Source organism: Jaculus jaculus, chromosome 18 (assembly GCF_020740685.1).
Source record: "Jaculus jaculus isolate mJacJac1 chromosome 18, mJacJac1.mat.Y.cur, whole genome shotgun sequence".
Lineage (NCBI taxonomy): Eukaryota > Metazoa > Chordata > Mammalia > Rodentia > Dipodidae > Jaculus > Jaculus jaculus.
Genome location: NC_059119.1, coordinates 14,815,384 through 14,842,768, shown reverse-complemented (window position 1 = coordinate 14,842,768; position 27,385 = coordinate 14,815,384). Strand labels below are relative to the sequence as shown.

Genomic DNA, 27,385 nt, shown 5'->3' with positions numbered 1-27,385 from the left:
GCGTGACCTGTACGCGCTTGGCGCCCCGCCCGTGTACAGCGAGGCGCACTCTTCCGTGTTCTTTTGTTTTTGAGTATTTTTTGTTTTGTTTTGTTTTGGGTTTTTGTTTGTTTGTTTTGGTTTCCGCTTGGTGGACGCTGGGTTCCTGCGCCGGCGAGTCCAAACCGTCAGGTTAGGAAACTCGGGGCCCCTTCGCTGACCTGGGCCGCTCCTTTAGGGGCCCTGGGCCTTGAGGACTTAAATACTGGGCAGAGAACATCCAGGAAAGGGTCGCGAAAGATGGACAGACATTGTTGATGGTAGCCGGTTGCTCTAGACTCTGAGGAACATTGGCAGGGGCAAAATCACAGAGGACAGGATCGGAATGAGACGCTAGTGGTGGTGCACGCCTGTGATCCCGGCGCGCGGGAGGCAGACCTCGGAGGATCGCTGTCAGTTCGAGGACAGCCTGAGACTATAGAGTGTGTTCTGGGCTACCTAAAGTGAGATCCTGCCTCACAAAAAGAAAAGTAAGAAAAGTATGGCTGGAGACATGGATTACCGGTTAAGGCGCTTGCCTGCGAAGACCAAGGACCCAGGTTCGATACCCTATATATAGTACCTACTTATAAACCAGATGCACTAAGTGGCACATGCGTCTGAAGTTTGTTTGCAGTGGCTACAAGCCCTAGCGTGCCCATTCGTTCTCTCTCTCAAATAAATAAAAATAAAACAAAGTATAACTAAAAAAGAAAACATAGCTGTGCATGCCCTTACTCCCAGCACTTGGGAGGCAGAGGTAGGAGGATCACCGTGAGTTCGAGGGCACCCTGAGGCTACATAGTGAATTCCAGGTCAGCCTGGCCTAGAGTGAAACCCTACCTTGAAAAACCAAAAAAAAAAAAAAGAAAGAAAGAAAGAAAAGAAAATGAAAGCATAAAAAATAGATAAGAGAAGGGAGAAGGAAAGAAAACAAGAGCATAAAACTATCAAAAAAAACCAAACATTTCGGTTAAAAAAAAAAACTTTCTCCTTTTATTTTTATTTTATTCTTTTGGTTTTTCAAGGTAGGTTTTCACTCTAGGCCAGGCCAACCTGGAATTCACTATGTAGTCTATATATTCATTTACTTACTGATTTATTTATTACTATTTTTTGGTAAGGGCATGCACAGCTATGTTTTCTTCTGCCTCCTGAGTGCTTGCACCACTAAGCCCTGGCAATATTTTTGAAATTATCCAACACTCTTAGCCATCAGCGAAGTGCTAAATAAATCGACTTTGAGACTCCATCTTACCCCAGTCAGAATAGCCATCGTCATGAAAAAAATGACAAGTGCAGGTGAAACAGGAACTTTTATTCAGTAGTCTAAACTGGTGCAGCCATTACGGAAATCAGTGTGGAAATTTCTCAAAAAGCTAAAAATACAACTACCATACCTACACCAGTCTAGGCACATAACTAAAGGCCTCGTTTTCTGTAAATTAGCCAGCAAGCCTTTGGGGACCCTCCTATCTGCACCTCCTCTAGTGTTAGGATTACAGTATATGGTGCTTTGAATGTAAAATGTTTCCCATAGCCTCATGTGTTTTGCCTGCCGGTGATAGTTTGGGAAAGTTGTGGAGCCTTTGGGAAATGGCACCTTGCTATGTCTTGGGGAACAGACAATGAGGTTTATCAGTCCAGGCCACTGGGTGTTCAAAGCTAGCTCACCCTGACTGTCTCCTTCCCTGCAGCCCACTTTCCTGCTTGTGCTGTTTTCCAGGCCACGATGAAATTTCCCTTCAACACTAAGCTGAAAGAACACTTTCCTCCCATGTTTTCAGTTGGGTGCTGGAGCTCTGAACTCAGGTCCTCCTAATTGCATAGCAAGCACCTTACCAACTGATCCACCTCCCCTACATGCTAATTTAATGTGTGCAAGTGTACCTGAGTGTGGAGGCAGAGACCACAGGCCCAACCTCAGGTGTCCTTCCTTGGGCATTATCCTTTTTTTCAGTCAGTCTGTCATTGACCTAGAACTCCCAATTTGCCAGACAGGGAACCCACCTCTCTGCCTCCCTAGTGCTAAGATTACAAGCACGCACCACCGCAGCAGCTTGTTTCAGAGTTCCTCATGCTTGCAAGGCAAGCACCTTACCAAGCGAGCTCTTTCCAGCCCTACTTTGTGTGCTAATTTTTTAAATTTATTTTTATTTATCTACTTGAGAGAGAGGGAGGAAGAGGGGGAGAGAGAGCATACGGGCATGCCCAGCAACTGAACTCCAGACGCATGTGCAACTGGCTTACATGGGTCCTGGGGAATCTCTCCAGCCCTTGTATGCTAATTTAAAAATAAAGTTAAATTTGTAAAAGAATGAGAATTTCCCTCTGATATCTACATTGCTGGTTTTCTCCACATCCGACAGGTTTCCCTTTGTCACACTTAACCATCATCAACCTGTTTTCTTCAGAGCACCTATCCCAATCTGAAGTTACTATTTATGACCTTCTCTACTCTGAGCACTGTGAGAGAGGAACCTCTGTGTATCTTCTTCATTGCAAATTCCCACGCCTTCTAGGTGTTGAATGGAAAAAGCCAAGTGTGGTGGCACATGCCTATAGTCTCAGCACTCAGGAGGCTGAGGCAGGAGGATCACTGTAAGTTCAAGGTCAGCCTGAGACTACATAGTGAATTCCTGGGCTAGAGAGAGACCCTACCTTAAAAAAAAAAAAAAAAGAGGGGCCTGGTGTAGTGGTACACGCCTTTAATCCCAGCACTTGAGAGGCAAAGGTAAAATTGCAGTGAGTTTGAAACTACATAGTGAATTCCAGGTCAGCCTAGGCTCGAGTGAGACTCTACCTTGGGGGGGAAAAAAAAAAAAAAAAAGATGGAGAGATGGTTTAGCGGTTAAGGTGCTATCCTTCAAAGCTAAAGGACCCAGGTTCAATTCCCCAGAACCTACATAAGCCAGGTGCACAAAGTGGGCATGTGTCTGGAGTTCGATTGCAGTGGCCAGTGGCCTTGGTGTGCCCATTCTCTTTCTCTCGCAAATAAATAAATTATTTTTTCAAAAAGGTTACATGAACAAATGCCTAATATTTTTTACAAGTCTCCAACTTTATTCCAGCTGCCAAAAATAACCAGGTAGAAGGCATTATTTTAAAAGTGGTTTATTATATAAAATAAAGCAAGAGATAATAAAAAAAATAGTAACATTAGCCAGACGTGGTGGCACACGCCTTTTACTCGAGAGGCTGAGGTAGGAGGATTGCTATGAGTTCGAGGCCAGCCTGAGACTATTCCAGGTCATGCTGGGTTAGAGTGAGACCCTATCTTGAACTCTTCCCCTCCCCCCAAAAAATAGCATTAAAATAATAAAGCCATCAACCTCGTGTTCCCCCCTACTCGGGTAATATAAAACAGATACTTCTGCCCCAGTACCCACAACCTGCTCCAGGTACTGGCTGCTGTTTACAGAATGATTGAGCCCCAAACCAGAACATTAACTTGGCGTGTTTTCTCCACAGGGAAAGTGAAGTTTCTAACTGAAAAGTGCCATTCCTAGTTCTTTCCCATGTGGGAATGTAGCACCTGGTTTACCCTGTGAAAACTTATACAATAATAGGAATAAAGGAGTCTGGGACACACTGAGTACAATCTGAATTTTCAGCTACAATCATTCATAAAAAAATGCTTCATTCTGCATAAAAGTGCTAAAGGAATGCTAATGTGAGCTGTTACAATCATGGAAGGATGAGTCTATGCCTTGTATAACCATTTCTTACCTTCCTAATTGCATATAATGACATGAGTCCTAATTTAGGGTTTTTGGGTTTTTCAAGGTAAGATCTCACTCTAGCTCAGGCTGACCTAGAATTCACTATATAGTCAGTCTCAGGGTGGCCTCAAACTCTCAGTGATCCTCCTACCTCTGCCTCCCAAGTGCTGGGATTAAAGGCATGAGCCACCATGCCCAGCTGTAATCTAGGTTTTAATTTCTGCAATATTTACTTTGTAATGTGACTCCATATCTGCACTAAATTGAGTTGCAAGCTTAGAAATCAGAGTTCTGTGTTTGACTTCTCTTGAACTATATGAAATACTTTTCTAGTCCTTACTGACCTGGAATTCACTTTGTAGTTTCAGGGTAGGCTTGAAATCATGGCGATCCTCCTACCTCTGCCTCCTGAGTGCTGGGATTAAAGACGTGTGCCACCAGGCTGGGCTTCAGATGTGGGTGGGTTGGTTGTTTTGTTTTTGTTTTTATTTATTTATTTTTTTTTTTTGAGGTATGGTCTCACCCTAGCCCAGGCTGACCTGGAATTCACCATGTAGTTTCAGGGTGGCCTCAAACTCACAGTGATCCTCCTACCTCTGCCTCTTTTGTTTACTGCCAGAGACAAAATAGGTTAAGCAAATTTTCCATGCTATTATGAAAGACATCTTTTATTAAACAGTAAAATGAAAGGCTGAACAGCACATGCTTAGCATGTGTGAGGCCCTGGGTTCAAAGGTTCAAACTCCAGTCCAGCCAGGCGTAGTGACGCATGCCTTTAATCTCAGCTCTCAAGAGGTAAGAGGACTGCAATGAGTTCTAGGCCACCCTGGGACTACATAGTAAACTCCAGGTCAGTGGAAGAACACTCGTTGAGCACGCTCAGAACTCCATGTTCTATTCCCAGCACAAGGAAAAAGAACATCAGAGGACATAACCACCATAAGACAGTGGTGGTAAGGGACTGTGTGGCTGATGCTCCTGAGGTGCCATGGTAGAACATCTCTTCAAACTGTCCACGTTAAAGGCTCTTGCAAGGGCATTTAGAAATTTTGGTTCCTTTTCATGAAGATCTGATGGAGGTAATCCCAAAATTTCCTCTGCTGTGTTTCATTGTTGTGGATCATGGCAGTGAGGGCTTCCCCCTGGTCCAGACTTTGCCAATAATCTTGCAGCCACATCTCTTTCCAGCTGAAATATCAAAATGGAAGGGGAGTAGATTATAGAAACACAGCAGTAATGGGTCTTGTCTTTCTTTGAGTCAGACCAAAGAAATCTTAGGCAGATACTGTGGCCTCTGGCTAGGGTAAGACTGCTGTGAAGGGAAGGACAGGTAAAGGAAATCTAGAACTGCTCAAGTATGAGCCCAAGTGAGAGGAAGCCAGCCACAGACACCAGGTTATCGCACAGTCCCATGCAATGAGGTAAATTTGCCGACTGGCCTCCTCCTGGCTCCCAAATGTGGAGGCAGTCACAGCAGAGGCCAGACTATGGCATCACAGCAGTAGTATCACGGAAAGCAAGGGAGTAGGCAGTGTCTCTGATACAGAAGTTTATTTTATTTCCAAAATCAAAATGAATGTATAGAGACAGCTAGTGCCTAGAAGAAATATTCTTTGAAGGTTTGTGTGCAGTGTGTATGGTATGTGTGTGTGTTGTATGTATGTGTACAGACGCATGCACCCTATGCAAATGCAGAGGCCGGTGAGAAGTGTTGTGTCCTTTATTCTTCCTTGCTGCCTCCTTGAGGTGAAGTCTCTTTTTTTTTTTTTAATTTTTTATTTATTTATTTATTTGAGAGCGACAGACACAGAGAGAAAGACAGATAGAGGGAGAGAGAGAGAATGGGTGTGCCAGGGCTTCCAGCCTCTGCAAACGAACTCCAGATGCGTGCACCCCCTTGTGCATCTGGCTAACGTGGGACCTGGGGAACCGAGCCTCGAACCGGGGTCCTTAGGCTTCACAGGCAAGCGCTTAACCGCTAAGCCATCTCTCCAGCCCGAGGTGAAGTCTCTTACTGAAACTAGAGCTGCTATTTTCATTTTTTGTTTCCCTGGTCCGAATGGCTGACCAGTGATATCCAGTGATTCTCCTGTCTTACAAGATTGTGGTTACAGGTGTGCACTGCCACACCCAGGTGTTTACATGGGTGTAGGTGAATGAACTCGGTCATCTCAGGTCCTCATGTTTGCACTGCAAGGGCTGTGACACACTGAGCCATTTCCTCAGTTCCTGGTTGTTTCTGTTGTTGTTTTCGAGGTACGGTCTCACTCTAGTCCAGGCTGACCTGGAACTCATTCTGTAGTCCCAGGCTGGCCTCAAACTCACTGAGATCATTTATTTCTGCCTCCCAAGTCTTGGGATTAAAGGTGTGTGTGCCACCACACCTAGCTTCCCCCCCCCACACACACACCAGAGGTAGGGTTTTACTGTAGGCCAGACTTACCTAGAGTTCACTCTGGAGGTCCCAGGCTGGCCTCAAACTCATGGCGATTCTCCTACCTCTGCCTCCCAAGTCCTGGGATTAAAGGCTTGTGCCACCACATCAGGCTCGTGTCTGCCTTTAAATTTTTTTATTTTATTATTTTATGTTATTTTTTGGTTTTTCAAGGGAGGGTTTTGCTCTAGCCCACGCTGACCTGGAATCCACTATGCAGGGTGGCCTCAAACTCAAAACAATCCTCTTACCTCTGCCTCCCAAGTGCTGGGATTAAAGGTGTGCAGGGTGGCTGCCTTAAAAAAAAAAATAGAATTCCAGGTCAGCCTGAGCTAGAGAGAGACCCTACCTCAAAAAAATAAAAAGGACCTTATGTACTACAAGCTGGCCTGGAATTCACTATGTAGCCCAGGCTGACCTTGAACTCCAGGCAGGGTCTCACTCTAGCCCAGGATGACCTGGAACACACTCTACAGTCCCAGGCTGACCTCTAACTCATAGCATTCAGCCTACTTCAGCCTCCTGAGTGCTGGAATTAAGAAAGATGTACGCAACCACTCCTGGCTAGCTATTTTCTTAATGTTTTACACTTCCCTTCTAGAAAAATATGTCCAACATAACCTAAATTCTTGGTGGAGGACTCATAAAGACCAGGCTTTGCCAGCATCATATATGAGCAGCCCTCTGCTGCCATCCACTGTTCAGTCAGCTTCTGCAGGCCATTCTCTCCCCAATCTTCCACGTGGAACTCCGCCCATGCAGGCCTTATTTCCTAATGCCACTATTTTTCTGGTGCCCTCCTACGTGACCTACTCATTTTCTTCCGTCAAGAACTGACTGCTACTGTTAATCTTTTTTTAAAAAATATTTTTTTGTTCATTTTTTATTTATTTATTTGAAAGTGACAGACATAGAAAGACAGATAAAGGGAGAGAGACAGAATGGGCGCGCCAGGGCTTCCAGCCTCTGCAAACGAACTCCAGACGCGTGCGCCCCCTTGTACATCTGGCTAACGTGGGACCTGGGGAACCGAGCCTCGAACTGGGGTCCTTAGGCTTCACAGGCAAGCGCTTAACCGCTAAGCCATCTCTCCAGCCCTAGTGTTAATCTTTTGAAAGCATTCCTTCAACTCTATCTAGTGTGAAGGTAATATAATTTCTCATCCCAATCAGGGTATTTAAGACTGAAAGAAGTGCTGGCAGTGCAACTCACTGGTATGGCACTTGGTTAGCATATTCAATGCCGTGGAAGCAATTCTCAGCATTGTAACAGGGAAGAGGAAGTAGGAGGGTCACCATGAGTTTGAGGCCAACTTGGGTTACAGAGTAAATTCCAGGTCAGCCTGGGATAGAGTGAATCTCTGCTTTAAAAAAAGAAAAGAAAAAAACAAGCAAGATGTTGTGGCACACACCCACACCTTTAATCCCAGTATTTGGGAGGCTGTGGTAGGAGTTATGAGTTCAAGGCCACCCTGAGATGACATAGTCAACTGCAGGTCAGCCTGGGCTACAGCAAGACCCTACCCTGGAGTGGCAGGGGGCTGAAACAGAGACTGGAAAAATGGCTCAGTGATTAAGGTGCTTGCCTGTGAAGCCTAAGGATCAAGGTTTGATTCTCCAGTATTCTCGTAAGCTAGATGCACAAGGTAGCACATGCGTCTGGAATTTTCTTTGCTGTAGCTAGAGACCCTGGTGCACTCATTCTTTCTAACTGCTTCTCTCTCTCTCTCTCTCTCTCTATATATATATATATATATATGTGTGTATGTAAAATGTTTATTAAAAATCAGAGCTGAGTGTGGTGCCAGCACTCAGGAGGCTCATGTAAACAGTTTGCCATAAGTTCCAGGTCAGCCTGGGTAGTAAGATCTTGCCTCAAAAGAACAGATGTTGATCGGGCGTGGTGGCGCACGCCTTTAATCCCAGCACTCGGGAGGCAGAGGTAGGAGGACTGCCATGAGTTCGAGGCCATCCTGAGATTGCATAGTAAATTCCAGGTCAGCCTGGGCCAGAGCGGGACCCTACCTCGAAAAACCCCCCGCAAAAAAAAAGAACAGATGTAGGCTGGGCGTGGTGGTGGATGCGTTTAATCCCAGTACTCAGGAGGCAGAGGGAGGAGGATCGCAGTGAGTTCAAGGCCACCCTGAGACTATGTAGTGAACTCCAGGTCAGCCTGGATAGAGCGAGACCCTACCTCGAACCCCCCCCCAAATAAAAAAAACAGATGTGCTGGGCAGATGGCTAACTGGTTAAAGGCGCTTGCTTACAAAGCCTACTGGCCTGGGTTTGATTCACCTCAATTCATCAGTAACCATGTAATACCTGATACACAAAGTAGCACATGCATCTGGAGTTCATTTGCAGGGGCAAGAGTCCCTAGTACACCCATAGTCTGTCTCTGTCGGTCTCTCTTCTGGAAAATAACTAAAAATAATTTTAAAATAAAATTTTGGTTTGGTGGCACACACCTTTAATCTCAGCACTCAGGAGGCTGAGGTAGGACTGTCATTAGTTCAGTTCAAAGCCAGCTTGAACTCGAAAGATCCAGTGAAAAGTGAGACCTGGAAATACACACACACACACACACACACACGCACGCTAAAACTCAACCAAACAAAAGGTATAATTAGGGATAGAGAGATTGCTTAGTGGATAAGGGACTTGATTGCAAAGCCTAAGAATTACTTTGATTCCTTAGTACCCAAGTAAGCCAGATGTACTAAGTGGTACATGTGTCTGGAGTTCATTTGCAGTGGCTAGAAACCCTGGTGTGCCCACTCATCTTCCTGTTTCTCTCGCTCTCTCTCTCAAATAAATCGACAAATGTTTCAATTAATTACTTTTTGGGTTTTTTGTTTATTTATTTGATTTTTTTTTTTTTTGGTTTTTCGAGGTAGGGCCTCACTCTGGCTCAGGCTGACCTGGAATTCACTATGTAGTCTCAGGGTGGCCTCAAACTCTCAGTGATCCTCCTACCTCTGCCTCCTGAGTGCTGGGATTAAAGTGTGTGCCATCAGGCTCAAGATAAATATTTTTTTTTAATTTTTAAAAAAAGTGCTTTTAATGCCAGGCGTGGCACACCTTTAATCCCAGGTCAGCCTGGGCTAGAGCAAGACCCTACCTCGAAAAACCAAAAAAAAAAAGTACTACTAATAATTATGTATAAACCCTAACTATTGCATGCAGAAAAAATCCTTCTAGTAGCTAGTAATGGTGGCATACACCTTTAATCCCAGCATTCAAGAGGCAGAGGTAGGAGGGTCACTGTTTGTTTGAGGCCAGCCCTGGAGTATAGAGGGAGTTCCAGGTCAGCCTGAGCTAGAGTGAGACCCTAGACTTCGATCAACAGGAGCAGCAACAACAACAAAAGCTTTCCTAGGCTGGAGGGATAGCTTAGTGCTTAAAGCACTTGCCTGCGAAGCCAAAGGATGCTGGTTAAATTCCCTAGGACCCACATCAGCCAGATGCACAAGGGGGTGCACATGTCTGGAGTTTGCAGTGGCTGGAGGCCCTGGCGTGCCCATTCTCTCTCTCGCTTTCTCTCTCCTTCTTTCTTTGTCAAATAAATAAATAAAAATAAAATTTTTTTAGAAGGCTTTCCCAATGCTCTTGTTGGGCTGGGGATCCAGAGGTGTAGCCTTGGTGGATGAGTACTTGCCTCTCATGCACAAGGCCCTGGATTCAGTCCTTAGCACTGCCAAGAAAAATACTTCACCTTTGTAATCTCCATTCCCACCACCATATCAAAGGTGCTCAAATAACTAGTAGGGTTTTTTGTTTGTTTGTTTGTTTGGTTTTTCGAGGTAGGGTCTCACTCTGGCCCAGGCTGACCTGGAATTCACTAGTCTCGGAGTGGCCTTGAACTCACGGCAATCCTACCATTGTCCACATAAGCTTATTTTCATGTGTTGCCTACACAGGCCTGAAATGCAATATGTAGCCTAAGGTGGCCTCAGTCTTGTGGTCCTCCTGCCTCATTCTTCCCCAAGTGCTGGAACTCTAGAACTACCATGCCAACTGGAATTTGCATATTGTTTTTAATTTTTTAACTTTATTTATTTGGGAACAACAGAGAGAGAAAGAGGCAGAGAAAGAGAGAGAGAGAGAGAATGGGGTGCACCAGGGCCTCCAGCCACTGCAAACAAACTCCAGATGCATGCGCCCCCTTGTGCATCTGGCTAATGTGGGTCCTGGGGAATTGAGTCTTGAACCGGGCTCCTTAGGCGTCACCGGCAAGCGTTCAACCGCTATCTCTCCAGCCCAGCCTTTTCCCTTTGTCTTCTCTTCCCAACTACTTCTTTTTTTCTAAAATATATTTGTCTGCGAGCATAGAGTGTGTGCACTACAGCTAGAATATGGATGCACCAGGGCCTCATGCTGCCGCAAACGCACTACAGATGCATCTGGCTTTATGAGGGTACTGGGGAATTGAGTGTAGGCCGGCAGACTTTACAAGTGTCTTCAACTACTGAGCCATCTCCTCATCCCAACTTTCTTTTATCTGTGTGTGGATGTATGCATGTATGGATGTACACAGACACACGTGTATTTTGAAACGGGGTCTTGCTATGTATCAGTCTGGCCCAGAGCCTGAGCTGACATTACAGGGCATCGTGCCATCGTGATAAAGTCTTACTGTGCAACTGAGGATGACTTCTGACTCCCCACTCTAGTCTTCCTGCCTGGGCCTCCTCAGGGTTAGGGTTACAAATGTATGCCACCATGCTCAGCTAGCTCGCCAGCTACTGTCCACATCATAGAGTGAGCCCACCTCACAATTTCCGCATACTCTCCACATCCAGAGTTAGATCCTTCTCCACAGCAAGCAAGTAAAGCATTTGATCTGAAAGCTGCAGGGAACCCCAGCAACCGTACCTGTCATTCTCGGGAATGTCTTCAATGTTGCCAAAGCCAGGTGTGGGCATTGGACAGTTCATGTGTGAAGGCTGGGCAATGTGAGGCTCAGGGACAGGGACGTCCCCGGGAGAGGCCGCGTGGGCTTTCTCCGCGCCCAGCCGAGCCAGTTCGTGGTCACAGACGAAACACTCAAAGCCATTGAGGTAGTTGGGCATTAAGGGGTCATTCACTCCCCACTCTCGGTGCTCCAGGCTATCCAGAAGGAACTGATTGGTGATGCCCCCAGGCTGCTTGTATGCCAGGTACTTCATGTACTCCTCGTCATTCTTGTCCAGAAAGTCAATAAATTCTGCCAGCTTCTGAGGGGACTCGAAGTCGTCAATGAGGATGATGGAATGGTTATTTGGCATCCAGTCCCTCACAGAGGGTGAGCCGCGGTACACCGGCACAGCACCTAGGTGCATGGGGCGCCACAGCTTTTCTGTCATGTAGTCATTGCAGATGGCATTTTCGAGGGCCAAGTGGAACTTATAGCGGGACAAAAAGGCCAGGAGCTCTGGATCCTCGGTGGTGGCCGTTGCTGTGTCCTGTAAGCGCGCGGTGGGCAGCTCCCGATTCTGCAGGCATTTCCCGTACGAGTCCACCTAGGCGGGGCAGAGTACGGCCAGCAGTCAGAAGGGTTCGGCGCTCCGCCCGCCCGGCCCGGCCCGGCCCGTCCCCTCCCCGCCGCACGCCGCGCTCACCCACCGGGATGTAGCGCATGAGCTCGCGCACGTAGCGGTCCCGGTCCGCGGGCACGTCGCAGTGGGACTGCAAGTAGAGGAGCGGCGCGTACCCGCGGCGGCGCCACTCGGCGCGCTCCCGGAGCGGAGGCGCTGGCCGGCGCAGATAGGCGGTCCCCGGAAGCCACTGCAGCGGCAGCGGGTAGTCCGAGTGGCGGCTGAAGGTGGCAGTGAGATTGAAAAGGCGGATACCCGGCCCGTGGCTCAGCAAGAAGTTGTTGAGCGGCGACTCTTCGTGCAGAAGCGCCCAGCTCTGGTGCGCCAGGCGCGGAAGCGGCGCGTCGGACGCGCGGAAGTCGGTGCCGTAAAAGAGCAGCGCGCGCGTGCGCGGGTCGGCGCGCGCCCGTCGGTCCCGGGACGCCACGCACGCGCCGCGCGCGCACTCGATGCGCTCCGAGTCGCCGGGGAAGTGGGGGAACAGCCCCGGGCTCCACCACAGCAGCACCGGTAAGTTCGCGGTCTCCTCCCTCCCTGGCGGCCGAGCCCCAGCACCGCGCGCCGTCCCCACCGCGCCTAGCGCCGAGGGAGGCCGGAAAACCGTCCCGTCCCACGGCTCCGCCCACTCCGCCTCCCCGCCCTGTGCCCCAGGCCCAGAGCTGCTAGCTGTGCAGATACCGAGCACCCCCAGGGCGGCCAGGACAACCCCGGTGCGCCCGGCAGCCATGTCCACTCAGGCAGCCCGCACCACTCGGACAGCTGCAGACCCCGCCCTGGGCCAGACGGGACGAGGTCCTACGCCACGGGCACGGCATGGGGCGCATGCGCGGCTCTGCTCAGCCCCAGGCCGAGCTGTGAACCGAAACGACGTGGAGAGAAACGATGAAGTTAATGGTTACATCTTATTTTATTTCTTTACAAATTAAAGATGCATTGAAAAATAAACCAATGAAGAGAAATGAGAGGTCCAGAGCAGGGGCATCCCAGGCTGGGAGCAGGCAAGCCTGACCACCATCAATCCTAGCCCTTGTCCTGCCCCAGCCTGTTGGGGTTGGAAGATAACTGTCAGCCACTCAGTCAATACTGATGCCAAGTGGTGTCCCGGCACAAGACAGGGCTCCAGCCACCTCTGCCTCTCCCCACAACCCCCAGTTTGGAGACGCCATGTTTCCAGTGGGAGCTGAGTGGGATGTGGGCTGGCCGCGTGAGGTATTGCAAGTTGATGATCAGGCTCCCTACAGAACCATCCAGTGTTGGGCCTCTCCAGGTGGAAAGAAGGTTGGTACCTCTCTCGGGTGTTAATATACTTTGCAATTCAGCTCCCAAGCTCATCCATCTCTGACAACGTGCTTCTTATCCACGAGGTGATCGCCAGTCATTCCGGGGCGAGCAGGCACGCAATGGGAAGCAGAGAGACAGCTAACCATTCTCAGTAACTGACTTGGCTACTGAGCTCCAGGGCCAAAAAGGACCATTTTTCTCTACACCACTTGGAGTCTGCACCCCAGCTCTTGCGCAGCTATATGTTTTATCCCTAACATAGGAAGTTGCTGATGACACAGCTGAACTAGCCACCTCTTGTAGTAGTAACGCTGGACCACCCTCCCTGCCTGTCCTTTCCTCTTAGAGGCTGGTCCACAGGGACCCAATACTGCCAGAGTCTGGGTGCCTCCAGACCCCAACACCGAATCATATACAGTGAACTGAGAGACTACATTCATTACAAGAGGATTAGCAGGAAAAGGAGGGTAGTGAGGGGACAGGGTCACCTTCCATCAGCAGGACATGACAGAGTGGCAGAATAGTTGAGCCCAGAAAGAAGGTGTCTCCTTATATCTCTCCCTCCCCACAAAGAGACTGAGGTCAGCTTACATGACTTATAAGATATAGAACTGTCCCGATTTCTCTGGCATCCTGGGGCACTTTCTGGAAGCTGGCCTGGGGACCCTATACCATTTACCCACTTGCTTTAGCTCAGTAGCTGCCGAATCTCTTTGTGCATGTGACAGAGAAAGTCCACATAGGATGCTCCCCCACTCAGGCTCTTGTCTTCCACCAGGAAGTGCTTGAACAGCATCTCCAGCTTGTCCTCCTGCTTCACCACGATGAGCTACGGCCAGAAAGCAGGGTTGTGAGACAGGGCTGAAGAAAATGAAGCATCCCCAGAAATCAGCAGATCACTTCCCACCTCCCTTCCAGCTGAGGACTTGACAAGGTAAGAAATCTAGGGTTCAGATCAGTTTTGCTAGCATGTGCAACACCCAGAACCGCCAAACACACACACACATACACAGTCTGATCAGTGTTACCTTCATGTACCGCATTCTTTGTGCCCTTAAGCTAGCAATGAGGCCTCGAACCTTCTTGGAAAGTGGATTATCCAGAACTGGCAGAACACCCTGGAACACACAATCCATTCATCACTGTGACACTGAAGGAGCAGCACAAATTCAATGCATTATCTGAAACAGGGAAGCCTGAAAGAAACTTACACATCTTCCCTTCCCCAGAGCATCCCTTGGTATATAAAGGGGCCAGTACAGTAACAATAGTGGCTCTCCCATCACAAAGTATACCTCCACACCCATATTAATCCTGATGCCCTTTTCTCACCAAGCCACTGGTGATCTGAGTGAAGGAGGAGACATTGAAAAGGCTCTGGACAACGCCCTGTTGGACACTTGCTCCCACCCAGAGGAAGAGGTTGAGCCCATTCTCCAGCAAATATATATCGCCATTGCTTAGACGCTCTTCAGATGCTCGGACTGCTGGTGGTTCACTGGTACTCTCGATGGGAGACTTTGTCTAGACAAATGGAAGAACCATAAGATACACACCTACCCTCAGAAAGCTATATCCCCAGTAACTCGGTCCCCTCTGTAACTCAATAGGCAGTGTACATAAAAACAAACTCTTAGGGGCTGGAGGGATGGCTTAGCGGTTAAGGCATTTGCCTGCAAAGCCAAAGGACCCTCGTTTGATTCCCCAGGATCCATGTAAGCCAGATGCACAGGTGGCACATGTGTCTGGAATTCGTTTGCAGTGGGTAGAGGCCCTGGTGTGCCCATTCTGTCTGTCTGTCTGCCTCTCTCTCTCTCTCTGACTCTCTTGAAAATACAAAACATAAAAATAAATAAAATATTAAAAAACAAAAACAGGGCTGGAGAGATGGCTTAGCGGTTAAGCGCTTGCCTGTGAAGCCTAAGGACCCCAGTTCGAGGCTTGGTTCCCCAGGTCCCACGTTAGCCAGATGCACAAGGGGGCGCATGCGTCTGGAGTTCGTTTGCAGAGGCTGGAAGCCCTGGCGCGCCCATTCTCTCTCTCTCTCTCTCTCTCTGTCTGTCTCTCTGTGTCTGTCACTCTCAAATAAAAAAAACAAAACAAAACAAAAAACAAAAACAAATTCTAGGGCTGCGGAGTTGGTTCACAGGTTAAAGGTGCTTGCTAACAAAGCCTGACAACCCAGGTTTGATCCCCCAGTACCCACTTAAAGCCAGATGCACAAAGTAGCACATGCATCTGGAGTTTACAGTGGCAAGAGGCCTTGGTATGCCCATACACTCACTCACTCTCAAGTAATAATAATAAAAATAATATCAACATTGAAAGATTCATCCTTAAAAAAAAGGGAGGCCGGGTGTGATGGTGCATACCTTTAATCCCAGCACTGGGGAGGCAAAGGTAGGATGATCACTGTAAGTTGAAGGCCACCCTGAGACTACATAGTGAATTCCAGGTCAGCCTGGGCTAGAGTGACACCCTACCTAGAATCCCCCCCCCAAAAAAGGGGGAGAGGGGACTATGATGGGAGAGGAGTTGTGAAAGGGAAAGTGGGGATGGGAGGGAATTAATCATAGTTTATTGTCTATAATTATGGAGCGGCGCAGTTAAGGCACTTGCCTGTGAATTCTAAGGACCCAGGTTCAATTCCTCAGTATCCACATAAGCCAGATGCACAACGTGGCACATGCATCTGGAATTGGTTTGCAGTGGCTGGAGGCCCTGGCACACCTATTCTTTCTACCTTTGCCTCTTTTTTCTCCCTCCCTCCCTCTTTCTCTCTCTCAAATAAAATACTTTTTAAATAAAACCTTAGTGTCAGAGATTACGAATCTCACACCCTTTCCTCAGTGCAATATCTCACAGTCTGTCAATCGCACCAGTGGTAAGAGGCGAGGGTAAAAGAAGACATTGGTCTCAGCCACATCCATGGAGGTAACCAGCTGCCGGACATAGGCACGGTCATCAGTAGTGACTTCAGCTCCAGGCTGCAGAACATCACTCTTCAACACACAGTTCAGGTAAACTGGGAGTAGCTTCATGCACTCAGGAAGGATCAACTGAGGAATTGGTAAAAAAGAAAAATGATCATGAGAAATCTCTCCCAAATGCAAAAGTTTGTCCCACCATCCCCTCCACTAACATCATGCCCCACCTGTCCTGCAGAAGAGGGGCTGGCACAGTTCTTTCTGTAACAAGCCAGGATCTGGGCACACTGGGTGATGAGAGTGTCCCGTACAGTCTTCACGGGGCTATTCAGCACACCACGGTATGCTAGGTGGAAAGTGGACATAGCAGGTACTGGTCAGCCATATACCACATGTCTTTCCACCATCACAACTACCCAAGAATGTGGAATGTTTGACCTGGACCTTTTTCTCATCCCCAATCCCACCCTTTATCCTTACCAAATTTGGCCATGTAGTTGATGAGTGTGTCAGTCTCACAGTTTCGATACAGATCAGCCAACTGGGTGCAGCAGTTCAGGGCCAGGTTGTGGATGCGGAGCCGACGCTGCCCTGCACAGCTGGTATAAAGCAGGGCACACTAGGGGAAGGGAGAAAGGGGGAACTCATACCCCTCACTCACAACTCCACCCACTCATCTTCCTCCCAGTGAATGCACCCAGCACTTCCACCCCAGCCCATCTCCTGCCTGCCACCTGCAGGACAGCGCCACTCTCTTCATTGAGCCGATCGTCATGTTTAAACTCCACGGTCACTGTCTTGTCCCCATCCAGCCCAGCCAGCTCCACATCTGTTGTGTTGCTCATGTAGAAAGCTCCAAAGAAATCTACAGCACGAATACCTGAGGCCACAAGGACAGGTCAGGGCTAAAGGTATGCCATGTGCCTCCCCCTCAGACTTAGCCCCCACAAGTTCTTGAACCAGAACTGACCAGTACTTGTCCGAACCCGCATCACAGCATCAAAGCCAACAACCTTCTGTATGTCACGACGCAAGTCACTCAGGAACCGTTCTTGATCATTCTCCACCTGCAGCCCCCAAACCCAGAGGCATATTACTGACCATACAGCTCACCCTGCAGCTGGTCTTCTGTACCCCTTCCATTCCACAAGCCGGCTTTGTCACAATAACAGTGAAAATGAGAATGGTGATCATGATAGCTTTTAAGCTCTTATTACATGCCAAATATCACATAGAATATGGGTAATTACTTGGTTCTGTAGACAAAAATCCAACTAACAAAACTCTTTTGCAGATTAAATAACAAAGATGGGATTAATTAAGTATTTTATCCTAGGATAGTAAGTGGTGGGTGGGGCTTGAATATCAACCCAGGACTGACTCTTAAGATTTATGTGCCTAATCATGACACTTACAGCTCCCTTCCAGCACAATTCTTTTTTTTTTAAGCTTTGTGAATTTTTTTTAAATTTTTATTAGCATTTTCCATGATTATAAAAAAATATCCCATGGTAATTCCCTCTCCGCCCCCCACTTTCCCTTTTGAAATTCCATTCTCCATCATATTACTTCCCCATCACAATCATTGTACTTACATATATACAATATCATCACAATTCTTATGAATGAGTCAGTAGCTAAAATGTTACTCCACATAGTACAGCATTTCCAGCCCTGCTGCAACCTGCCATCCAGAATCCCATACCTGAAAACAGGCGTATTTGTAGACAGAGCCACCAGTGAGCTGGGGTACAACAGAGAGTGTGGCCACATCCACATACTGATTAGGGAAGAGGAACAGGTCCACACAGCAGCCCTGGGCCACACAGTCTTTGGCCAGAGTCTGATAGGCACCTGTCTGAGGCTGGAACAGAGTCTGGGGAGGAACAGAAGACATGTTCAAATAAAGCTAGGTGTGGTAGCTCACCCTGTAATCCCAGCTCTCAGGAGGCTGAGGTAAGGGATTGCACTGAGTTTGAGGTCATCCTGGGCTACAGACTGAGTTTCAGGTCAACCCGGACTAAAATTCAAACAACTCTGCCCTACTTGAGAACCGTACATGCAATAAGGAAAAGTACTCCTATTTTAAGACCTCAAACGTACTACTTAGCAGTATGGCTCAGAAGGAGGAGAGCAGGGGAAAGGGAATGGAAAAGGAAAGAAGGAGAAAGGGAAGCAGGAAGAGAAGGAAGAAGAGGGGAAGGGAAGGAAAAAGCTTCAGGTTGAGGTGGCTGCATGTTTGTAAACCAGCATGAGAGGCAAAAGCAGGAAGATCACTGCAAGTTTGAGGCTAACCTGGATGATACAGTGTGTGTGTGTGTGTGTGTGTGTGTGTGTGTGTGTGTGTGTGTGTGTGTGTGTAGGGAGTGAGGGGGACAGGGAAAGAAGGGTGGGTCAAGTTCAGTACACCAAGAGCTTTAGGATGGGATAGGGCAGAGAAGAGAGAGCAGTGGGTCAGGTTGGCAGTCACAGATGGGAGATGTGGAAGGGCAGAATGTGATCCTAATACCCTGGGAAAGAGTTAATACCTTCTTCTGTAATGGAAAGTCCTCCCTCACTTCCCAGTGCCCCACCTTCTCCTTATCTGTGTTGATCAGCTTTCTGTCATCTCTGTTCTTCAGCCTTCCTGGGGCCTCAGCCACAGGCAGGGATGTGTGGAACAGAAACAGCTTGCCCGCACACTCAGCAGCCTGGGAAAGAAGACAGGGTTACTTGTTCATTGCTCCCTTGAATCATCCAATACTCACCTATGCCTTTCCTTACACTTACTAAGCACCAACTCTGTCACACAGACTGACTTATAGCACAGTCAGTTACTGAAGAAATGGGGGCTGTTTCTCAGGGGATAACATGGCCAGAGAAAACAAGACAAGAGGAAGTTGTCAGGGACTTGAGCCTTACCTTCAGAGCCTCCATCCCAGCCTGGATAACTGGTGCAAATACTGTCTCTGTTTCCCTTGTATCTGCAAACATTTCTGGAATCTGATCCAGTAAGCTGAAAAGACAACCAAAATTGCTATCCAGATTTTTGTTGCTTCAATTCTCAATACCCCCAGGTGCCACCAGACTGAAGACTCTCCATCTATTGGCCCTTCTGCTCAATTCCTGGCCTTCAATGGTGGGATTTTCCCACCCTACCTCTCTTTACCCCCACCATTACCTGGTGATGACTGCTCGAGACTCATTGACATTGACCAAGAAGCCATCCAGCAGCGGCACAAACATGTCAGCCACGTCAGATACAACCATCATCTGTGGCTGAGCCAATGAGCTCTTCACATTGTAGAAGTGGAGCACCTTATTGTAGGTGACAAAGCCAACCCGGATTGCTGATTCTTCTGCCCCGCCCTCCCTGTAGAAGGTGACATTGTTACCCAGGCTGGCCACCTTTATCGCCACCCACTTCATCATCACAGTGCACCTGCCCGGTCAACCCAGACATCCCGCCATTAACCAGAGGAAAGCGGCACCCCAGCTCCATGATTCTCACCTAGGTAAGTAGTCCAAGAGTGACTTGAGCTCCTCACAGAGGAGCCTAACAAGACCAGTCCTAATGGCATTATAGGAGACATCAATCATGAAGATAAAGGCAGGAGGGCTAGGGAACTTATTGTTCTGTACAGGAAAGAAACGTTGGGGGCAGAGGAAACCAGTAAGCAGGCCAGCAGTCTAGAGCTCAATCTGAATTGAAGGGGACAATGAAGGGATGAGGGCAATGAGAATAGCTAGTTTGGGCCATCTCCTTATCCTCCCCCCAGTGCTCCTTTCCCACTGCCTTCTCTCACCTTGCAGTAATCGACAGTAGCCAAGAATTCATAAGAGCCCAGGGACAGCTCAGGACGGTCATAAGCATCCACACGTTTGCCAGTATGATCCAGATGTTGGAAATACTGGGGGGGGACTGAGGGGAGAATATAGTGTGTCACTCAAAGGCCCTTCAATCTTGCTATGTCTCATTCTGGTGGAGTTGCCCTCACCACTACAATGCCCCACATCTCTGTGTGTGTCCTCCTGACCCACAGCTCCTGGAAATGGACTTGCATCTATCTGACTGGAGGAAGAATGAAGATGCACTGAAGGCCCTCACCCAGAATGCCAGCCTCTGCCACGTACCATCGTTGACACAGCTGCAGAAGCAGCACTGGAAACGCCTCCCTCCCTCAACGAACTGCATGAAGGGGCACATGTATGCTTTGCAGCGATTACAGCGCAGAGGGCCAGACTCCCCATGGTCCACGACATAAGGTGAAGCCTAAAGAGCAAAAGAAGGGGCTGAGACAGAGAGGCTACAGTGGGGTCAGACTTGACAACAGATGAATAGAAACAGACTGCAAGGGCATGACAAAGATTTCTTTTGCCTGGGGAAGTACAGTAGATAGGAATGAGGACAAAATGGGGAAGGTCCCTAAGAGTCTATAGTCCATCCTCTCTTCTTGCTTCCATCCCAGAAGGCAATTCTCCCTGAAAATAGAAGGCTCTGAAACAGGCCATAGCAAGCCAGGGTCTGCCAGAAGGCGGCCAAAGATTATCCAGGACTCCCGCTCCTGACACTGCCATCCAACCCTTCCCTGCTTCTCTAGAGATGACTCCTGCTTCCTTCCCTAACGCTGATGATACTTCTTCCCTATCACCCACAGAATTCTGGGACACCTGATGTCTCAGGCCAATGTCACCTTACAAAAAAAAGAATTATATTCAGTCATCCCCACTGGGACCCAGAGAGGAAGGAGAAGCAGAATATAAACTAAGCCTTTTAGGTGGGCGTGGTGACACACATCTTTAATCCCAGCACTTGGGACCCAAAGGCAGAAGGATCGCTGTGAGTTCAAGGTCACCCTGAGACTACACAGTGAATTCCAGGTCAGCCTAGGCTAGAGAGAGACCCTTCCTCAAAAAACAACCAAGCCGGGTGTGGTGGCGCACGCCTTTAATCCCAGCACTCGGGAGGCAGAGGTAGGAGGACCACCGTGAGTTCAAGGCCACCATGAGACTACATAGTGAATTCCAGGTCAGCCTGAGCTAGAGTGAGACCCTACCTCAAAAAAAAAAAAAAAACAACCAACACTGTGATCTGGAGATGACTGTGGAAGAAGTGATAAGTTCCTACAGCAGTCTTCACCCAACCAGCTGTCTGCTGGGTTTTGTGTGTGTGTGTGCCAGGGTCTGGCTATGTAGTATGGCCTGGCCTGGAACTTGAAAGCCTCTTGTCTCAGCCTTGTGAGTGCTAGGATTATAGGTGTACACCACATGCATAGCTGACGTTAACTCTTTCCATAAGGCATGTTCCTCCTATGAACCCTGGTCTAACATAGCTACTTGTTGGCTTTTGCTTTCTTCTCAACCATTCCTTCCTGGCATTGGCCTTGAGAAAGAAAGCCACTGAAGACACTGTCTGTCCCACCCTGACCAACTGAGATGCCAGCCAGAATCACATCTAGGAAGAAGCCTTGTTCCCCCTCCGTTTTTATTGTCTCCTAGCCCCTTCTCTGACTTACCTCCTCTGGAGGCAACCTTGCCAGAGGCTTGATGACAGCTGCCAGGGGCACCTGAGCTTGCTTAGCCATGTCAGATGTGCAAGGGATATTATAGGATGTGCATCGGATGTATCGGGGGCTTGCATTCCCTGAAGGAGGTAGAAGACCTGAGTCACATTACAAAATCCCTTTGGATACCAGCTTTCCATTGGTGATACACTCATCACCTCCACAAACACTAGAGCTGATGGTGGCTTTTCTCCCTCTGAAGGCTCTGAAGGTGGAAGGCCTGGTCTCTGTTAAAGACTGATGAAAGTTGCATCCACAGCTGACAACCACAGTGAAGAAACCGCCGTAGGGAGGAGTTAATGCCCCTCTCACCTTGATCTTTCACCAGGAAGTTGGTAGTGACTAAGGGTGGCACCTGGCCCCGTACACCGGTAACAAATGGCTCTGAACCCCGGTTGTTCCTGTCGTCCTCAATAACCTGAATCTGCAGGAAAGAAGTGAAATGAGTGATGGGATAGAAGAAAAGGAAGTGGCAGATCCCAAGGTGCCAGGAGAATGGCAGGCGAGAGCCGCAGCAGAGAAACCAACAACTCGTGCACCGGGCCTGCTCTCCTGGAGACCACATCAAGCTGGACAGACCATGGCCAGCCGGGGTTCCGGATGAATCCGCCACGGGCCCCAACAGCTGGTGAGCCCCAGCTCTGATCCCAGACATCAGACATGGTTGGATTCGCCTCTCCTCCCCCACCAAGTCTTTCCCTCTTCTTACCCAAGACACATTGAGTCAGAGCAGGGAGAACAGATGATACTAACTCATGTAGAAATGAAAACTACCTGGAATGGCTCTACACTCAATGAAAACAACAAGGGAGAGAGAATTAGCAGCCAGGAATGATAAGGAAGGCAAGGAAGCCGATGCTGCCCTCCTTTCAGGTAGGCATCAGTGGGTCATACAGGAGGGTAAGAACCCCAATCCTTATGACCCAATCCTCAGCCCCCACATTTTAACAGACAATGAAGGAAACAAACAAAAAAAAGGATATGCAAAGCTGGTAATCAGACCCTTGTTCAGGCTGGTGATCTTTGGTCAGTTACTTCAAGATATTTTTGATAAAGCCAGAAAAAGTCAAGACAATCAAGACTATCACACAGCAGAAATGGCTGAAGCTTAGATGTACACCGGAGTCAAAGCCGGGCATGGTGGTGCACGCCTTTAATCCCAGCACTTGGGAGGCACAGGGAGAAGGAGCACTGTGAGTTTGGGGCCAGTCTGGAACTACGGAGTGAGGGCCAGGTCAGCCTGGGCTAGCAAGAGACCCTACCTCAAAAAAAAAAAAAAAAAAAAAAAGTCATAGAAACACACCAGAGTCAAAGACTCTCCAGATAAGAACATGGCCCACATTCTCCCAAACTAGTAATCCCTTGCCCAGGAAGAAATGAGGAAATGTGGTATCCCTAATTTGGGATGCCATGAACCTGTACATTCATAGCCACCCACACAAATATTTCTTCTCAACAGGCTACAGACAAACCAAACTGGAAGGTTCTGCTGCTCAACTCAATCTGGTTCCATCAAATGCCACACACAGGCTCCAGGAGGAGCCAGCAGGACTAAAATCAAAGCTGAACATGCCACCTGCCCCCATCCCTTAGAACCTGACCGTCCACCGTCCCACATTCAAGGCACTGCTAAACAGCTTGCTTCTCTTCATTACAGGTGACTCGAGGCATGCATATCCTTTAGCTTGTAAAGCAAGGATCTAGAAGGACTAAGGGAGGAGGATGGAGAGGGATGGACATGGTGGATGAGGTGGAGATGAGGTCACAGGCATGCATGAGTGGCACTGACACAGGATGACACGCACACACTCCCACCACTGCACTTACGGGACTGGGAATGGCATCAGGGTCTATTCTGTGCCTGGTTTTCTGCTGTGGAGGCAGCTCATTGAGTTGCTTTTAGTGTTTTAACAATAAAGGCAGCAGGGGAGTACAGGGAGGGAGACAAAAGAACAAGAGGCAGATGTTACTTCTCTCGACCCTGAGGAGTTAAGCTGAGCTGGCACCCAGCTCAGACTATTAAAATCAGAGTCCATTTAGAAATGTCAAGTCTCTGTAGTCCAACATAGAGAACTCAGTAGCTCAGACTACAATGAAAAAGATAAAGGGAGGGAGGAGAACCAGGAGGCAATGGGGGGCTAGATGGGAGAAACCTCCAGGAAAAACAGGAATGCTCCTCCACAAGGCCAACCCTCCTGTCTAAGGACACTGCTGAAAGATGCCTGGGATGTGTCCAGCTAGACTCTCCTTCCCACCATGAACGATGGGACAGAAAGGAGGGGCTATCAATCCTCTTGTGTTCCCCTCAGTCAGCAGGCTCCCTCACCGTGGTGGTCCCCAAAGTCAAAAGGAAAAGAACAGAATGGAATATGACAATGGCTAAGTATGGTGGGGTAACTGACATAGCAATGTTACAGACAGGATATAAAGTGGCCCCTGTTGGGAATACTCCTCTATCCCCCCACTCTGTTAAGGAGGGTATGAAGATTCTGATGGCTCTACGGTGAGAAGCACCATCTTCCTGGGAGAAGCAGCTTCCCCACTGGAACATTACTTGCGTACTATCCTCATACCTACAACGGCAGATTCCTTTTCTCCATCCATACTGCACAGACTTGACAAGAGGAGGGCACCCTACTACAACACTGGCCAAGCAGGAGCAGAGAGGAACCAGTGACACTTTCCTGTTCTGACTATGTAACACCAGAGACCTCACCTGTCCTAGCAATCAGGAAGAACGATGTCCTTCTAAAGCAAAGGGGACAAAAACTAGTCACTACTCCACAAACGAGCAAAGGTAACCATGGTATGTATGTCCAAGAGTGACTGCGCACAGCCCTCACCCCATAGGCCTATCAACACTGCTCAGCACTGTTGGTTTCTCTTTCTACCCTGAGCAGCTGTAGAGTAAAACTGCCCCTAAAAGACCTCTGGGATTTCACGTTCTAGGCCAGACTCGAAACTTACATCTAGATTCTAGGTCTTCCAAGATGATGAATGGAAAGGGAATGTTGTCAGAAAATGCTAAGCACCTTATCTAGGTCAGCCTGCTTTTCTGGTAGATATATGCACTTCCTCAGGACTGCATAAGCATCTACTTACAGGGCTGGGGATGGCATCAGGGTCCAGGCGCTTAGGAGGCAGTGGCTGAGGAGGCCCGGGCTGACTGCCAAAGTTGGGCGCTCCAGGGTAGGGACCCCCATAACTGGGCTGAGGGCCTCCGGCTGGTCCAAAAGAACCTGAGAAACAAGTGCACAATGTTGATGTACTCAAAATCCCCTCCTGGTCTCTTCTAAAGCCCTTGGGGGAAATAACTAGATACCTTTAAACCTAGAATTATGAGGTATAAGCTGGATATGGTGGCTCATGCCTTTACTCCCAGCAATCAGGAGGATGAGGTGGGAGAATTACTGTGGGTTTGAGGCCAGCCTAGGGCAACAAACCAAGTTTCAGGTCAGCCTGGTCTAGACTAAGACCATGCCTCCAAAAAATAAAAATTAAAAAAAAAATTTTTAAAGGACTGAAGAGATGGCTCAGTGGTTAAAAGCACTTGCTTGCAAAACCTAACGGTCTGGGTTCAATTCTCCAGTATCCAGGTAAAACCAGATGCAAAAAGTGGCATGTGTATCTGGAGTTTGTATGCAGTGGCTAGAGGCCTTGATAAGCCCATAGCCCATTCTTCCTCCTTTTTTTTTTTTTTCTTTTGGTTTTTCAAAGTAGGGTCTCACTCTGGTCTAGGCTGACCTGGAATTTACCATGTAGTCTCAGGGTGGCCTCGAACTCACGACAATCTTCCTACACCTGGCACAAATAAATAAATAAATATTAAAAAAAATTTTTAAAGAATTATGGAGCCAGGTATGGTGGCACATGCCTTTAATCCCAGCACTCGGAAGGCAGAGGTAGGAGGATCGTCATGAGCTTGAGGCCACCCTGGGACTACATGGAGAATTCCAGGTCAGCCTGGACCACAGTGAGACCCTACCTCCAAAAAAAAAAAAAAAAAAAAAAAAAAAGAGTATTATGGGGCTGGAGAGATATCTTAGTGGTTAAGGCACTTGTCTACAAAGCCAAAGTACCTTGGCTCAATTCGCTAGGACCCATGTAAGCCAGATGCACAAGGGGGTGCATGCATCTAGAGTACATTTGCAGTGGTTGGAAGCCTTGTGTGCCTATTCTCTCTCTCTCTCACTCTGCCTCTTGCCCTCTCTCAAATAAGTAAACAAAAAAATAAAATACTTTTTTTTAAAAAAAGAGTTATGAGGTACACTAGTGTCTGACAAAGACAAAGCCATTCATGGATAAACCATTCTCTCTGGACTATGAGAAAAAAAATACAAACTTCACATCCCAGTAATACCCTGAAGCCATCCATCTAGTTCACCATCCCCCAAAAGCATTACTAAACAACAACAAAAAACCTACTAAAGCCTGGCTTGGTGGGGCATGCCTTCAATCCCAGTTGGGAGGCAAAGGTAGGAGGATCACCATGAGTTAGTTCGAGGCCAGCCTGAGACTACATAGTGCATTCCAGGTCAGCCTGCACTAGAGTAAGACCCTACCTACGTAAAAAAAAAAAAATAAAAAACTACTGGGCTGGAAAGATGGCTTAGTGGTTAAGGCATTTACCTGTGATGCCTAAGGACCTAAGTTCAAGTCCCCAGAAACCAAGTAAGCCAGATGCATAGGTTGGTGCATGTATCTGGAATTCATTTGCAGTGGCCAAAGGCCCTGGCATGCCCAGTCTCTCCCTCTCTCATAATAAATATATGAAAAAAACAACAACTGAATAGCTCAAGCCTTTGGCTTCTAGTCAGACACTGGTGAAAACTCACCATTTTGTTGCAGCTGATAGCCTGGCTGCTGGGGGGAGTGCATAGGTGGCGGTGGTACTGGGGGCCCAGTCATCTGGGTTCCTGGAGGCAGAGCTTGAACAGGAGGTGAGGATACATGGTTGGGCTGGCTTACTGGGGGACCCCCAAAGCCCTGTCCAGGTGGGAGCGGACCAGTCATTGAAGGCATCCGAGGACCCCCTGAAGCTGGAGGTGTGAAGCTGGAGGCCAACGGTGGGGCAGATCGCAGGGGAGGCTGGACTCCAGGATGACCTTGGGCCTGACTAAGGGGAGAAGCCTGGCCCTGAGGATAGGAGCCATAAGGACCAGAGTTAGGGAAACTTCCTGAGGCCGAGGCCAGCGATGTTGGTGGGCCTAAGAAAAAGAAAAAACAGAGGTAGAGGCAGAAGCCCAGTTACTCTGCCTCCCTTTGGGGTAAATCACTTCATTCCCTGCAAGACTGTCCCTGCATCTGGGACTCAAAGGCACAGGAAATAAAACACACACAGATACTCCCACAGTCACATTGCTGTGGTCATCACTACTCACCATAGCCCAACCCAGAAGGGGGAGGGGCTGGGGCCACAGCACCACTGAGCTGCATTCCAGCCAGCTGCGCAGTCACCTGTGCACTTGTTGGGGGGGGACCATAGGGCTGAAGCACAGCTGGCTGGCTGACCACAGGGGCCAGTGGGGACCCAAACTGCTGAGACCCAGGGAGCCTGTAAAAGAAGAAAAGAGGTGAGTGACAACACAGTTGGCATGTCTTCAAAGTTGGCAAGAATTCCATATTATTACAAGAAGCCACATTGTGTTCTGGCATTTCATGTTCATCCTGAGTTCTTTGATGACTTCATACTTGTATATCTGTAGGCAAATTACATTCCTAATTATCTGTACAAATAAGATCTATGGCAGAACTTATTTTTCACTATGCTTACTTCATAAGCATATCAAGTACCCTCCAGTCAAATACATTTCTTTTTCTTTCCTAAGGTAGGGTCTCTAGGCCAGGCTGACTTGGAACTCAGTCTGCAGTCCCAGGCTGGCCTT

The 27,385-nt window shown here is 48.3% G+C and overlaps 2 protein-coding genes and 1 long non-coding RNA gene across 10 annotated transcripts in view; 1 reads left to right on the top strand and 2 right to left on the bottom strand.

The window, feature by feature from the left end:
- Positions 1-21: 21 nt before the first annotated feature.
- LOC123455752 lies at positions 22-24,942 on the top strand. 4 transcript variants are annotated; one of them, XR_006634124.1, is made up of 6 exons: positions 22-461; positions 13,809-13,964; positions 19,014-19,451; positions 19,980-20,202; positions 21,703-22,373; positions 22,960-24,942. It is a non-coding gene; the product is annotated as an uncharacterized LOC123455752 (long non-coding RNA). The 4 variants fall into 4 exon arrangements; XR_006634120.1 differs by lacking the exon at positions 21,703-22,373; XR_006634122.1 differs by lacking the exons at positions 22-461; positions 21,703-22,373 and adding an exon at positions 520-578.
- Fut11 (fucosyltransferase 11) lies at positions 4,386-12,529 on the bottom strand. Its single transcript, XM_004657926.2, has 3 exons — positions 11,778-12,529; positions 11,049-11,674; positions 4,386-4,928 (listed from the first exon to the last, which is right to left on the bottom strand). Exons 1-3 carry the CDS (start codon positions 12,474-12,476, stop codon positions 4,781-4,783), a joined length of 1,473 nt encoding a protein of 490 aa, XP_004657983.1. The 5' UTR covers positions 12,477-12,529; the 3' UTR covers positions 4,386-4,780.
- The window catches only part of Sec24c (SEC24 homolog C, COPII coat complex component), a 31,059-nt gene continuing 16,311 nt past the window's right edge, over positions 12,638-27,385 (bottom strand). For 4 of the 5 annotated variants that reach the window (XM_045137258.1, XM_045137257.1, XM_045137259.1 and 1 more), the window contains 21 exons: positions 26,882-27,054; positions 26,336-26,707; positions 24,603-24,739; positions 23,328-23,396; positions 21,813-21,924; positions 21,453-21,580; positions 20,071-20,209; positions 19,743-19,858; positions 19,448-19,572; positions 19,118-19,309; positions 18,859-18,952; positions 18,531-18,647; positions 17,663-17,833; positions 16,928-17,024; positions 16,692-16,837; positions 16,438-16,576; positions 16,185-16,303; positions 15,910-16,089; positions 14,363-14,554; positions 14,059-14,148; positions 12,638-13,859 (listed from right to left, as the gene is read on the bottom strand). In XM_045137258.1, the coding sequence (XP_044993193.1) occupies positions 13,719-13,859; positions 14,059-14,148; positions 14,363-14,554; positions 15,910-16,089; positions 16,185-16,303; positions 16,438-16,576; positions 16,692-16,837; positions 16,928-17,024; positions 17,663-17,833; positions 18,531-18,647; positions 18,859-18,952; positions 19,118-19,309; positions 19,448-19,572; positions 19,743-19,858; positions 20,071-20,209; positions 21,453-21,580; positions 21,813-21,924; positions 23,328-23,396; positions 24,603-24,739; positions 26,336-26,707; positions 26,882-27,054 (3,049 nt within the window). In that variant the 3' untranslated portion in view covers positions 12,638-13,718. The remainder of the gene's footprint in view (positions 13,860-14,058; positions 14,149-14,362; positions 14,555-15,909; positions 16,090-16,184; positions 16,304-16,437; positions 16,577-16,691; positions 16,838-16,927; positions 17,025-17,662; positions 17,834-18,530; positions 18,648-18,858; positions 18,953-19,117; positions 19,310-19,447; positions 19,573-19,742; positions 19,859-20,070; positions 20,210-21,452; positions 21,581-21,812; positions 21,925-23,327; positions 23,397-24,602; positions 24,740-26,335; positions 26,708-26,881; positions 27,055-27,385) is intronic. The other variant, XM_045137261.1, reaches the window with a different exon arrangement.

Bases quoted from the DNA above. Each gene is read 5' to 3' on its own strand.
- Fut11 (XM_004657926.2), bottom strand. From the start codon at position 12,476: ATGGCTGCCGGGCGCACCGGGGTTGTCCTGGCCGCCCTGGGGGTGCTC. The intron at 11,675-11,777 runs GTGGGTGAGCGC...TGCCCCGCCTAG, and splicing joins AGCTCATGCGCTACATCCCG to GTGGACTCGTACGGGAAATG. The intron at 4,929-11,048 runs GTACGGTTGCTG...TTGATATTTCAG, and splicing joins GACATTCCCGAGAATGACAG to CTGGAAAGAGATGTGGCTGC.